Source organism: Micromesistius poutassou (genome assembly GCF_964030765.1).
Source record: "Micromesistius poutassou genome assembly, chromosome: 11".
Classification (NCBI taxonomy): Eukaryota; Metazoa; Chordata; class Actinopteri; order Gadiformes; family Gadidae; genus Micromesistius; species Micromesistius poutassou.
This window is the reverse complement of record NC_140281.1, coordinates 1575078-1589989: the sequence shown is the minus strand read 5'-3', so window position 1 is coordinate 1589989 and position 14912 is coordinate 1575078. Positions and strand designations below refer to the sequence as shown.

Sequence of the window (14912 nt, the reverse complement as noted above, 5' to 3'; positions counted from 1 at the left end):
TACCTTTGACAGAATTAAAAGATTGCAGCTAGTGCCCTCTAAAGTTCAACTGCAACGCTCTTTATCTGGTCAATGTAACTAAACTTAACCCGAACACAGCCTCGAATCCCTCACAATCCACACACACACACACACACACACACTTAAGAGCAACCATTCACAAGGACGACAGCATACATAAGTTGGTCTTTCTGATTGGATCAAATGAGGTGATGTCACTCTTTGCAGTTTGCATAGCTAGTGACCTTGCATCCATTTGACCTTAATTGCGGTAATGCACGTTTCATCAGAGGTGGTGCTGTTGTCACACACACACACACACACACACACACACACACCTAATTACCTACCACCCACCCTCCCTCCCTCCCTCCTCCCCACCACCCACCCTCCCTCCCTCCTCCCCACCCACCCTCCCTCCCTCCCTCCCTCCCCACCACCCATCCTCTCTCCCTCCCTCCCTCATCAGATCTCGTTGTCCACATCCCAGATCTGCCCGGCCATGCTGTCAGCACAGCTCTGTATGGTCCAGGTGGCCAAGGCCAGCTGGACCTGGAAGTGCTCCATGTCGCTGGTCTCCAGCAGGGAGGCCAGAGTGTGGGGGCCACGCCCGGACAGCAGGTGGCGGAAGGGAGTGTCTTCAGGCTTGACGTAGGGGGACAGGAGGCAGTGCTCCGCCTGGGTGGAGCAAAACGCAGAGGAGGGGGTTTTCATCAAATAAGGAAGTTCAGCCCCTGATGTGCTGATGCGCAATATGAATGCTATGATCATTCCCCACTTAACATATAACTTAACATATTGGCTTCATGTTATACTGTTATCTGTTGCTGTGTGTATTCTTTAATATGTTTTTACTTTTTAGCCATCCTGTGCCTAGCTTAACATCAAGTTAGCCTGCTGGCTAACACTGGCACATTTACAGAAATGTTGATTAATGTGCACTGTCCTTTAAATAAATAAAATGAAATGTCAAGTTTCTTCTGTTGAAAATGGTTTGGGTTTCTGTCAACATTTCTTTGTCACGTTTTGACTAAAATATAAAGTCATAAAAAAAAAAACTGAAATAGCTTTAACCTGGTTGTTTTCCATTGGCTGCGTTTCCTAGCCCGAGCGAGTATGATTGGTTTGGAGAACGTCGCTCACCCGTGCTCCTATGAAACCTTATGTGTTTTTCTAAAAGCTTTAAGACTGTCACTGCAACAGAATTTGCAACTTTGTTTGTAAAAACCAAAGTGTAACAATAGTGGGTAATTCCAAAGGCTGGAGAATAACACGGAACCAGGCCTCCGATGGAACAGGACCCTCCTTGTTAAACAGGGGTCCTCTGGTTTACTCACCACCATGATGCGCTCGTTGATGATGCGGCATGACTCGGCGTCCTTAATATCCGTGTCGCGGAAGGCTGTGTTGAGGTTGGTGATGGCTCTGCTGTAGGAGCCGCTTGCGCTGGCGATCCAGGAGTAACTGACGTTGCTCAGCGAGCGGTCCTGCCCCCCCCCCCCCCCCCCCACACACACACACACACACACACACACACACACACACACACACACACACACACACACACACACACACACACACACACACACACACACACACACACACACACACACACACACACACACACACACACACACACACACACGTGTGAAAACTTTGAAGAAAACAGAGAACACAGATAGAGGACGGCAGGGTGCAACCACCCACTGATCGTAATTCTACAGATGATTCATCACCACAACACCTTGTAAAAAATCACCCCCTCGCAGCATCACATCCGGGAGCATCCAACCCCGATGTGTGCTGGACAGATCCACTGACAGATACACTGACCTACCCCAGTGGACCCTGTGTCCGTGTACGTGTGGAACCTGTGTCCGTATGCGTGTGGAGCCTGTGTCTGTGTCCGTATGCGTGTGGAGCCTGTGTCTGTGTCTATATGCGTGTGGACCCTGTGTCTGTGTCCGTATGCGTGTGGAGCCTGTGTCTGTGTCTACATGCGTGTGGAGCCTGTGTCTGTGTCTATATGCGTGTGGAACCTGTGTCCGTATGCGTGTGGAGCCTGTGTCTGTGTCTACATGCGTGTGGAGCCTGTGTCTGTGTCTACATGCGTGTGGAGCCTGTGTCTGTGTCTATATGCGTGTGGAACCTGTGTCCGTATGCGTGTGGAGCCTGTGTCTGTGTCTACATGCGTGTGGAGCCTGTGTCTGTGTCTACATGCGTGTGGAGCCTGTGTCTGTGTCTACATGCGTGTGGAGCCTGTGTCTGTGTCTACATGCGTGTGGAGCCTGTGTCTGTGTCTATATGCGTACGGAGCCTGTGTCTGTGTCTATATGCGTGTGGAGCCTGTGTCTGTGTCTACATGCGTGTGGAGCCTGTGTCTGTGTCTACATGCGTACGGAGCCTGTGTCTGTGTCTACATGCGTGTGGAGCCTGTGTCTGTGTCTACATGCGTGTGGAGCCTGTGTCTGTGTCTATATGCGTGTGGAGCCTGTGTCTGTGTCTATATGCGTGTGGAGCTTGTGTCCGCCTGCGTACGGAGCCTGTGTCCGCGCGAGGTGGAGCCTGTGGCCGCGTGCGTTACCTTGGTGAGCATGGCGATGCGGCGGACCAGCTGGCTCACTGGCTTGCTGATGGCCTCGAGGTTGCGCCTGGGTTCCAGGGGCAGCTTGTGGTCGTGGACGAGCCGCAGGACTATCCGTCCGGCCAGCGTCGCCGCGGCAATGGCGGTCTCGGGGGTCTTATGGCCCGTGTTGTAGTCCAGGTGGTTCTTGTTATCCAGACCGGTGCCGTAGTAGCTGTACGCCTCCACCTGTGCACGCCATGTGGACATTGCTCATTACATTGAAAGTAAATTAATTTAATCAATCTAATTATGAAATGTCAAACAAGATTCAGCCCCTCCGAGTTGGTAGGCAAGTTTAGAAGAAAGTTTTAGAATTAGAAAACAAACAAAAGAGAGTGTTCTGTCCACTCTAAGCGGCTGTGCAACTGTGTGACGTGAACTAGCTCATCAGTGTCAGTGTGAGTGAACAGTGAGTGGGAGGGGTTTACGGTGAGAATACGTCAGTTGTAGTATGTGATTGTGACCCCTGAGGGAATTGAAAATGAAATCCAAAAAAACAAAAGCCTTACACCCTTGGTGATGATGTGGAAGGACATGGAGGGGATGCCAGAAGAGGCGAGGAAGGGATAGGCCGGGTCCTCTAGAGCCATGGGTCTCAGCCTGGGAGGAGGACAAGACACGAGACACAGCTAAACATGCAAAATCCAGCAAGGCTGAGCGGCCACTTTGAATGACATCATCCTCCCATTTACTATTACCATTCATTGAGCAGACGATGTATCAAAAATTACGTATTATTCATGTCCCTTTGCACCATTTTTAACAACACTCTAGTTCGTATTTCACTGAATAGTGACTTGAGAATATGAGAATACAACCCTATTTTGTCTTACCAGGCTTTCCCTTTCAGCGTATCGTACACGGTACCGGGCTCAGTTGGACTCTTCACCTGGGAACACAAACAGGGTCAGAAACCCCCACCAGCTGCATCCAAATCCCCACAAACCATTCATTCTGATTCACTGCTTCATCGTTCAACAGTGAATCCATCTTCTGGATTGGTTTGATTATCGAATGCACTACTTTTGCTCACATCCTTGATGGTCTTCTCGATGAGGCCGTGCAGCAGGGGGCTGGCCGAGGCCATGAAACTGCCCTTGCCTGGAGGGAGAGGGGAGACGAAACGACGCGTGAGGATGTCATCAGACACGCCGGGCGGAGACGCGAGGGAGGAGGAACGCGCGTGTGCTCCGTACTCACTCGACTGATCGACCGATATATCGGTCATATCACGATTTATATTTTTTAATCGATCGATCGACCGATATATCGGTCATATCACGATTTATATTTTTTAAAATATATTATTTCCCGGCATGATTTACAGACAGTTCAATAAATGTTCCTTTTTTTAAATTGAGACTTGTAACATTTGTAATCATCATCGTGTCACTTTTATGATGTCAATTGAGGGAGCAAAAGCAGTATCGGCTCCAAATATCGGCTCAAGAAAAATCGGTATTGGCGTATATCGGTCATCGGCTAAGGCTGATCAGTATCGGCCCTAAAAAATCCATATCGGTCGATCCCTAGTACTCACCCATGACCACCCCGTCCAGGCTAATGTAGGTGGAGGCCTTGTGGTCCAGGGAGGAGAGGTACCCCTGTGGAGGGAGGGCGCATCGTGTTTAGACGACGAGAAGGCGTGCTCAGCAGCATTACTACTTCGAGACGGGGCAGCCTAAAGTCTGTACCTCCAGCCACTCGGTGGCGCCAACGTTTCCATACTCCCCTGCACTCCAGCTGGCAAACACAATGGACCTCCTGGGTCGGAACTCATCTGAACAGAATGAATACAAGTTGTATTACGTTTAAAGAAATATTTCTATGGTATTCACATCACAAGGGAAATAGAGGCTGATATTGGATTGGTGGAAATCGCAGATCAATACAGAACATTTACTAAAACAAGTTGTTTTTTTGAGTCAACCACCTTAATTAGCTAATCATCTTAACGACCGATAAGGGAACCGAATAGCGAACCTATTCACACCGAGTCGAAACACAACATGTAACTTTGACTGGTGGAGGAACCTCGTGATTCCTCCACCACTGGACCCAGACTGCTGGTGTGGTGATGGCCTCACCTTTCTCCACCATTTCATAGACGGCCCTGGCCAGCTCCATGAGGATGGCCGTGCCCACGGTGGACCGGGCGTAGCCGCGACCCCACGAGTCTCTCTGGGCACCGATGATCACGTAGCGGTCTGCACGCACAACACAATGAGACACAACACACTCACCCATACAAGCTATCCTAGCTGCTGCTGCTGTGAATTTGAGACTTTTGAACCACAGTGTTTGTATATGACGTTGCTGACGAATACTGCTGTGCATCAGTTATGTCTTTACAAACACTGTTTAGAAATAGTTGCGGTAAAACACAAGCGGTACTGTTTCGAGTCTAGTGCTGCTCCGACACACTGACCAATTACTGCCCTGGATGGTGAGGATGTGGGACATTATTTCGGGGACATAAACATTAACTAGTCCACAAAATGACCCGCTTTGGCCCTACCGGGGTCGACGTAGCCCTTGATGACTCCAAACACGTTGTGGAGCTCCCGGTCGACCAGGATGTTGTTGACTTCCACTTCGGCGTTGACCTTGCCTCCCATCCTGTAAATGACGCCGCTCAGGTCTCCTTTGAAGCTGCTGTTAGACGCCACCTCGTCCCCGCCGATGTCCCTGGATCAGGAGAGAAACAGGGACAGCAGATAAGGGTTGGAAATCCAACAAGAGGGTGGAATGTCATTAAAGACCGTTAGGACCCAACATACAGTTTGTCTTCATCACGTGTTACTGATTTTCTCTTCTCTAATTTTAGTTTTGTTCGATTAATAGGCAGGATAGTAGAATAATAATAATAATACTAGAATAGAATATTCTAGGTAGAACCGAGTAACTTTTGGCAGAGAGTTGAAAGAGCCTCGCCAAGATACTTTTCTTGTTCAAATAAATATATCGTATCAATATAGGGATATGATGTGAATACAATCATAAAGTATCACGTTCTCAATGTTTGTCATCAACTGCAACTTTGTACACAAATGAAGGGAAAGGTTGCGCTACCGTAGAATAGCGGCGGCCATGCTGGCAGTGAGGGTCTGGGCAGGGATGGAGGGCAGCCCCGAGGACCTGGTGGGGAGGAAGCTGGTGTGCTTGAAGGAGGGGAAGCCAGGGGTGTAGGGGTCTCCAGAGCCCAGGTGGACCTGGGGGGGGCAAACCAAACATGACCATTGAGCTGCCTGTGAGTCAATAAACATCTGGGCACCACTCCTCTTTCATAGGAGATTAAAAAAAGGCCTTTAGACAAAGATGATTTGAAGGAATGTGACAATAAATAAAATGCAAAATGTCGAAATTAAGTTTTTTTTAATAAATAAAATAAAGCATTTATATCAACATTCGTCAGCATCCTCACTTTATTAAATACCGTTTTTTTTAATATATAAATAATACAAAGGTACTTTTCTACCAAAAAACTCCCTGCATTGAGCTGTGTCATGCATTTTAACTTTAAAAGGTGTACATTTCACACATACAGGAGTCATGCCCAGACCAGCACACATGGAGAAGAGAGGGTTGCTACTCACATGTCCAAAGAGCTCCGTGTCATTGTTGTACTTGTAGTCCTGGGGGTCTGGGTACACCAGAACCGCAGCAGCTCCCTCGCTAGCAGCGTTAGCCACCTGAAAGCGCACACACACACACACACACACACACACACACACACACACACACACACACACACACACACACACACACACACACACACACACACACACACACACACACACACACACACACACACACACACACATGAATATGTTGTATCCAATGCAGAAGGAAATCACTTTCATTATTTACACCTCAAAATACAGAATGTGTAAAATTACAATTTGATATTGTTTTGAGTCTATTTTCATTAAGAAGTTACTAAATAAAAAATAATAAATAGGCTGGTGCTAACATTCATGCTAAATGCCTTGACACGTGTGATGGAAAAATCTACATGTTGTTCATTTTATAACTTAGGCCTTGTTTAGCCACCTCACCAGGGAGCGATGTCGTCAAAATGTTAACCCATGTGCTCTGGTCAGCTGTCCCACCTTCCTCCTCAGAATCAATACCCTTATGCTGTGGTCAGCTGTCCCACCTTCCTCAGTGGCATCTAAATCTGTTTCTCTGTTTTTATGTCTTTTAGCTAGGTGCTTGGCCAGGGCTCATTTGTAAGAGAGACTACTGTCTTAATGTGAATACCCTGGTAAAACTAAATATTAATAATAATATAAATGTAAACCCTCTATGGGAAGCCGGCCTAACTTAATTAATATAACCTTGGTACTTGGCAAACCGGTCACAAAGGAGAAGACTTCCTCTTAGGCACTCTTCTCCTTGATAAGAACACAGGCAACTCTGTGTCTTGAGTAAACATTACTTGATTTGATTATTGACATCTGCAATGTGGGAAGGATCTGAAACGGTATAAATAACTCTGTCAAACTGTATTCTGGACTCACTCTGCTAGAGAGGAATCTAATGTAACGCATGCATTAAACCTAGGATACTTGTCTGCCAAGTATTGTGTGCTTCTTTGCATTTAGAAATCTCATCTGTCCTAGACGCAGTATCTGTTAAAGGAAATTGCCACAACACCAACCTGCTGGGCGAAGCTGATCTGTGGGGAGGCGCGGAGCAGCATCACACTGCCTTTCACCTCAATGTGGTTATGCTCCAGCTGGCGGAGGTCTTCTGGACCGCCGTAGTTACCGTACACCACTTTACCCTGCACACACACACACACAGAATGAAAAGGAGATTTTAGTATATTTCATTCAAATATTGTCAGATATAAGTTAATATAAAGGTAGATATATCAGGTAGTTGAACCATTTGTTCTGGAATTAATTTAGATAAAAACAACAGATTTCCAATCACTCTAAATACTTGAAAATGCCTTCAATAGAAAATGCACCACATACAAACACGATTGCTCACCGTATAGAAATCACGACTTTTTTTAATTTCTCATTATTAGGAATAAATACAAAGTTGAATCTAGACTATCCATACATGAGAGAATGGCAAATTATTTTTAAACCAATAATACACTAATGTCTTATTGTGACGCTCAACGTTGTCTGCCCCAGAATCTGTACATTCAGAAACAAGACATCCAAGTCACTCCCACACGTTTGTGTCTTACTGACTCTCAGGTCCAGATGTCCCGTACTAAATAACCATCTCACATGACACATAAAGATATAGAAAACATTCAGGTTTTGGTGTGTGTCCGGTGATCTCACCTGGACGTGTCCCTGGGCGCTGTAGGCCAGGTACCCTTTAGGCTGGAACACTTCCTTGCCAAACCGGACTGTGTTGGACTGGTTGCTGTGAAGCAGAAGGTCAACGTTGGTTTTGTGGTTCACTCACCAAACCAACACGTTTTGCACTGGTATGTGGGCTGGTGCAGGTACTCAAAGGTTTGTCATAGCAAGAAGTTATTGCAAGGAAGAGTGTTTTATTGTGGCTAAAGTATGTTCCCATTACGAAGCTTAGTACCAAATATTTTTAAAGGAGGCAGAGTTGATCACAGTGGGGGGACAAAAGCTTCATACAAAACAACCGGAAACTCGGGATCAAAACCTCGGGATCAACTCCCCAAGCAAATTAAGAAAATAAACGTTGTATATGGCCAGATTTGAGAATGCAATGCGCTTGTCCACTATGCAACACTCAGAGCCAATCTTATCTGCACAATTATACAAACAGGGTTAGCATCAGCCTCTTAAAGCATTTATTGAATCAGGGTTAGCATTCCCTCGGCTGAAATGTATCTTATCTGGGTTAGGAAATATTTACCCGTTTTGGATCTGCAGCTGGACGTTGTTGATGCCTGTCCATGGCGACATCTCCTGCTGTTTGAACTGCCGGAGGATGCGGTTCACCAGTTTCTGGTCCTCTTTGCTCCCTGCAGAACGGGACTCCTCATCTATTTCACTGCAGACAGGTGGGGGGGGGGGAATGTCAAATGGAGATTTAGCATTTACAGTACTTGGGAATGACATTGTCATCCAGCAGTATGTAGGGGTTAAGCATCTTGTGGACCAATGCCTGTAGGTAGACTGGGTGACATTGAGGCTCAAACACAGGTAGGCAACTGTACACAAGACAGATTCCTGTATGAGGCTAGGCGTTAGTTCTAGGTTATCATTAATCCATTTATCCCTTAGCCTGACGTTTGAATTCATCGGTTAACAAGTGATCACAGAGGAGATCGATTATCCACCAACCAAGTTACAACACAGTGTGCTTCGTAAAACATCAGTAAGTCATAGGGTTTCTGTTGAATAACCCCTTCAGCAACTGTATCATTTTGCATTTGCTTTTCAAAAGTACCTGCGGTTGCTGATTAATACAACCTATAAAATGCCATTACCCTTTATGGTTGTTCCCAGGGAGAATGGATCAATAGATGATACAGAGCCAGTACCTCAGGGCCTTAGTCAGCATCTGGGCGCTCAGCCTCTCAGACAACATGCGTGTGATGTCACTCCAATCCAGGGAAGGTTCCGGGGCTTCTGCAGGCACGTCCAGAGTTTCCACCAACGACTGAACGGCCCCATCTGTGGGACAGCTGATTGGCTGCTGCTGAGGCTTACTGTAGCTCATGTATCCAATCAGGAGGCCTGGCAGGGATAAGGCCACGGGCAGAGGGTCGATTTATGAACACAAGGAAATTCTACTTTGCAGGGTTTCCAGAGGTGTAGGTGCCTTTGCATATGTGTACATGTGCCTCTTTCACAGTATATAGACCAACAGGTGAGACATGGCATTAGCACTGCCACGGTTTAGGGTTTGAGTCCCACTGCGGCTACCCTTGCTAACAAAACTTAAACTCAATTATTGAGTTGTTTTATTATCTATGAACATTTTGGATAAAAGTGGCCATAACATGGCACACTGTCCTTCTCTATTGATGTCTTTTCCTATTGATAGGACATGTCACAAGAGGTCTTGTGCACTTTTGTCTACCTTGTTTGCTGACAATTTGACTCAAGGAATGAATAGAGATCCAACTTTATTGAGATGCCCGACTACAGTACTAACCCTGTCTTTCTGATCCCTATAGTGACTGCACCGAGTCGTTTTTAACGAGCACTTTTCTTGTATGTAAATGTGGGACGCAGGTGAGGATGAGGAGGACGAGGGTGCAAGCTCACCGATGAGGAAGATGAGCAGGGCGCCGAGGGCCATGTAGCAGATCTTACGCCGGCGGTGCGAGTCCGGCTGGGGCTGGTAAGAGGGGTAGCCCCCGGCCGGCTGCCCGTTGACCTCCGCCGTGTCGTCCAGGGTGTCCTCCGACAGCTTCACCTCCACGTGCTGAACCCTGTCCCGCCCCGGCTGCAGGGAGAACCGGCTGTAGCGATCGCTGCGGAACTGGAGGGGGGGAGAGAGAGAGAGCGAGAGCGAGAGAGCGAGAGAGAGAGAGAGAGAGAGAGGAAAGTAGAGGGAGGGAGGGAAAGAGATGGAGTAGAGGGAGGCAGGAGAGATGGAGGTAGAGGAAAGTAGAGGGAGGGAGGGAAAGAGATGGAGTAGAGGGAGGCAGGAGAGATGGAGGGAGAGAGGTGGTGGTAGAGGGAGGCAAATAGTGGTAGAGGGAGGGAGGCAGGGAGGGATGGAGGTAGAGAGAGAGTGATGAAGAGGATAAGAAAACAACAGACAGTCCAGAGGGAGAGACAGAACAAGAGAAAGAGACAGGTGAAATATATCAAAAGGGAAACAAAAATATACATTAGGAAGAGTAAAATCGATGTACAAAGAGAACCAGTATCAAATTTTAGAATATTTAGAAGTAGATCTGCAAATACAGAGCATATGACTGAAATAAGGATAGATAGTCGCATTTTGCCATCATTTTTTCCTTGAGGCTTCAGTTATTATAGGCAGGTCAGTTGAGATGTTGGAGATACCAAAAGATTAACAAATCCCTTTATCTATATCTTACTTTGCTATAGGGTCCAGCAGAAAACGGCTCCAATTCTCACAGCCAAGCTATCTCTAGTCACTCAAAGACCTTGAAAACTAAGAGATTACCTATAAAATGTTACTGTGAAATACAAAAAAAAACATACAAAATACATAAAAGTTACAAATAACCACCAACTCACCATGTTGTTGAACGCCGTTCTGACTCGCTCCATTGTTGACACTGTGGTTAATCCTCAAGCTGGAATGTAGAGATGTGGTCAACATAAGAGAAGAGATGAAAACACAAATATGAGGGGCAATGGACGGATGGAGCATGGAAAATGTTTGGTAGACATAAATACAACTTCTTGTGAATCAGGGCAGTGCGCATGACTCACACTGTCAGTTTGATTCACTGAAGGGCCTCTTTTGGGGCCTCGAGGTCAAATGTTCCAGTTACAAATCTTCCCCTCCATCAGACCAAAGAGCCAACGTAAAATCTGATATTATTAACCTCCTCAACATTAGTTCTTACAACGCCTCGTGAGAACTAATATACGTGTTTATTTACAAGAATAAGAAAGAATAAGAAGAGAAGAAAAAAAGAAAGAACAAACAAACCAAATGAATGCCTAATCTGTAAAAATGTAATTAAACATTTGCGCAAGAATGCATCAGCCACATGTAAGCCTAAGAAGCTAAAAGAATCCCACACACCTCTAGACATTTACGAGAAGCAGGTACTTCCTCCACGCCAGACTGACAAAAAAAAAAACACCTTATAACCGTGATGACAGACAAGCCTCAGGCTCCTGATTATACCGACTTAAAGGTCATCTCAATGAAGTGCCCCATAACAAACCCGCTTTAAGCCAGATAGAGCAACCCATTGGTGTTTTGAGTGAGGACAGAAGACAGAGATATACCCATTGGGTTTTTAGTTATGAAAGAGATGGGCTTGTGTTAATCCTGTTTACTTTCATAACAGACCAGACCCATGGCAAGGCAAGGCAACTTTATTTATAAAGCACTTTTCATACACAAGGCAGACTCAAAGTGCTTCACATATAAACATTGCCATACAATAAAAGAAAATAATAGATAAGTAAAAAGTAAAATAGATAGAAAATAAAGGCAAAGTTTAAAAAAAACATTTTAGAAAGGCAGAGTTAAAAATAAATGCATTTTAGAAAGTGAGAAAATAAAGGCAAAGTTACTAATAAAATAAAAAATAGAAGCATTGTAGATTTAAGATTTAGCAGAAAGCTAAAGCAAACATAAAAGTCTTCAGTCTTGTTTTAAAAGCTGTCAGAGTTGGGGCAAGTCTTAAATCCTCAGGGAGTTTATTCCAGCTATTTGTTGCATAGTAACTAAATCCTGCTTCCCCATGTTTCGTGTTGACTCTGGGGATAATTAACAGATTGGTCTCAGAGGATCTTAGTGGCCTAGAAAGCTTATGTAGTGGAAGCATATCAGTTAAATAGTTTGTCCCTAAACCATGTAGGGATTTATAGGTTAGCAACATGATTTTAAAGTCAATTCTCTGACATACAGGGAGCCAATGTAATGATTTAAGAATTGGTGTAATATGTTCACATTTTTTGGTCTTTGTTAGAACTCTAGCAGCAGCATTCTGAACAAGCTGTAATTGCCTTAGAGGTTTTTTTGGGAGACCTGTAAGGAGACCATTGCAGTAATCAAGCTTGCTAGTGATAAAGGCATGTACAAGTGTTTGTACATGCCGGTAGACATGGCCCATGGACACTCGCAATACAGAGCGAGAAACCAGCTCGACCACTTCCCTGTACATTTCCTCATAACCGCCATAGCACCTGCCACTTCTTTGTGTCAAACAAGGAAGTGTTTTTTTTATAGCTATATCAAGTGTCCTCAAGTAGAAAAACTATCTATAAATCCAAGGCATGTCTTATTATTAAAAGCCATTTTATACATCTGTAAACATGCAAATAACTGCCTATTATCATTATCTTCATATTCTACAGCTACTCCCCAATAGTATGCATATCACGTTTCTTCTCTGCACTGTACTGTACTTCTATTACTGCGACAACCGAACGCCCCCTCAGGGATCAATACAGTATAAAGTCATAGGCCACCTGCAGTACTGTGTCCACACAGTTTTTGTTCTTCTTTGTTGGTTGAAACCGTTGGGTTAAGGTTAGTCTGTGTGTCAAGGTCAAGATATAGAGACACCATCGCCACTATGTTTGAGATCTAGGGGATGTTAAATAAAAACGATGTTGGGAATGATAACGTTATGCTGCTGATATATTATTTAGTTTAAAAATGTATTCATTGTGAAATGAGGCAAAAGAGGGTCTTGCAGTTTCACTGAAAATGGCTTTTTTTTGTTGAAGTTGAAGTTCAAAGGCATTCACAGAAGCAGGAAAAAAAAAATTGAAGTTCAAAGGCATTCACAGAAGCAGGAAAAAAAAAATCTTACAGTGATCACTCCCAAAGAAGCACAGTGAGGTTTAGTACAATCAAGTCCACATGAGATGGAGATTGGACCATATGAAAGTTTGGGTCATTCCATTTAATTCAATATATTTAAATATACATCACAGGTCTTTCTCCAGTCAGCCAGCCTACTAGGTAGGCCTACCACACACATTACTGCACTTGGGACGCTGTTACCACACTCAACGAGACAGGAAGTAGAGGTTGTGAATTACATTTACTACCGTGAAAGCTTTCCTGAACAAATCTACCCACAGCACTTTCCTTCTGTTGAGTACGGAATGTGGCATTACCGGTTGTGTGTGTGTGTATGAAACTAATATAAATACACACATACATACATACATACATACATACATACATACATACATACATACATATACACACACACACACACACACACACACATACACATATTTATTAATTTCAATATACTTGTTCGACCAAATAGTTAATACAGGAGCTGCTATTACGTCAATACTCTCATGTAGGCCTACCTTCCTGCGAACTGCAGGACGGAATGAAGCTGACTGAATGACTGAGGGGAGCCTCAATATTGGGTCGGAGTGACAACGCATTAAAGGCAGCCTCGGTCCTCACTGCATTAGAGCATTAGCAGATAACAGGGTTTAGATTCGACCCAAGTGCAGTGTTGTCAGCAATCTGGCAATACTGCCAAAGTGCCGCTTCTTATTCCCGGCTGGTCCTCATGGACCTCGTGCAGATGGGGAGGAAATGATGCAACCTATCCTCCTCCGGTTATCTTATAAGGACCTATTACCGTCAATGGCCTGTTGTTCCAGGAAAGACTAGCTGGAGTGAGCTACCAAATGCCTAACCCAGACATCTCTCTATTTTTATTTTAATCAAGACAACTCGCTAGGTGCGCCATACAGAAAACCACAACAGCTCACCGGCGTTTCATGCAATTGTACCCTAGAAACGACTCAGATCCTGAACATATATACAATAAAATAAGATATGGCCGCCGAACACGTCCAGACTGTCACACAAGCAGCAGCAGCAGCATCCTCAGAATGGACGTAGTCCACGACCACTGTATAGTTACTTATTCATAAACGGCAGAGGCAATGCTCACACACAAATGTACTTATTTAACATTCACATACTTCAGATATATGGAGATACTTGCAGATAATAAGTGTTATTATCGTCTTCTCACCTTTAGTGAAAGCAGCGCCGACAGTGGACAACACCTTACTGTCCCAGCAGCGCGCGGGCAACCTCTGATGTCCTTATACGGCGCGGCTACTTCCGCACCACGTGGTGATGTTTCCCCGCACGTAGGCACTCGGCCCGTGCCCTTGTTCATTCATTACCGTAAAACACAGGTGGGGATGGTGGGAATCCTCCAGCTAACACGGTAATATCAGGCCCATTGCGTTCTAGTCATGGCAGTAGTTCATTGCTACACAAGGAACACTATTTAATTATTACAATGTTTTGGATTTAGCTGAATTTAAATCAAGTGAGGATCATTGAAAAAGGGTTATTTACATAATAAAGGCGAGATATATTAATATATTTGAATATTTTCTAAAGTTCAAGCAAGGTATTTTTTATTGTCAGAACCACACAACGTCAGAAATTATTATGATAGACACCAGCAACTATTTAGGGCATAATAGCTTATAATGAAAACCAAATGCTGGACAGAAATATAAATAGATACAGAGATAGACGGTCTGCTAGAAAGCAATAACTATATTACATGGTAATAATATAAAAATAAACAAAATCCAATTATATACAACATCCATGATCAAATTATGTGCAGAATCGGTTATTTGCAAAGGTCAAAGTTTATTAA

The 14912-nt window shown here is 44.6% G+C and overlaps 1 protein-coding gene across 2 annotated transcripts; it reads right to left on the bottom strand.

Annotated features, from left to right (window-relative positions):
- Positions 1–465: 465 nt before the first annotated feature.
- On the bottom strand, positions 466–14316 carry LOC311355614 (transferrin receptor protein 1-like; the record flags this gene model as incomplete). Of its 2 annotated transcripts, none has more annotated exons than XM_084475400.1 (19): positions 14265–14316; positions 10801–10859; positions 9853–10069; positions 9123–9318; positions 8492–8629; positions 7936–8020; positions 7290–7415; positions 6223–6318; positions 5699–5838; positions 5145–5314; positions 4714–4833; positions 4321–4406; positions 4167–4230; positions 3660–3727; positions 3460–3515; positions 3136–3226; positions 2585–2812; positions 1338–1487; positions 466–678 (listed from the first exon to the last, which is right to left on the bottom strand). In XM_084475400.1, the coding sequence occupies exons 2-19, from the start codon at positions 10831–10833 to the stop codon at positions 466–468; spliced, it is 2277 nt and encodes a 758-aa protein (XP_084331526.1). In that variant the 5' UTR covers positions 10834–10859; positions 14265–14316. The 2 variants fall into 2 exon arrangements, with proteins under 2 accessions (XP_084331526.1, XP_084331527.1); XM_084475401.1 differs by lacking the exon at positions 14265–14316 and adding an exon at positions 10999–11172.
- Between the last annotated feature and the right edge of the window lie 596 nt (positions 14317–14912).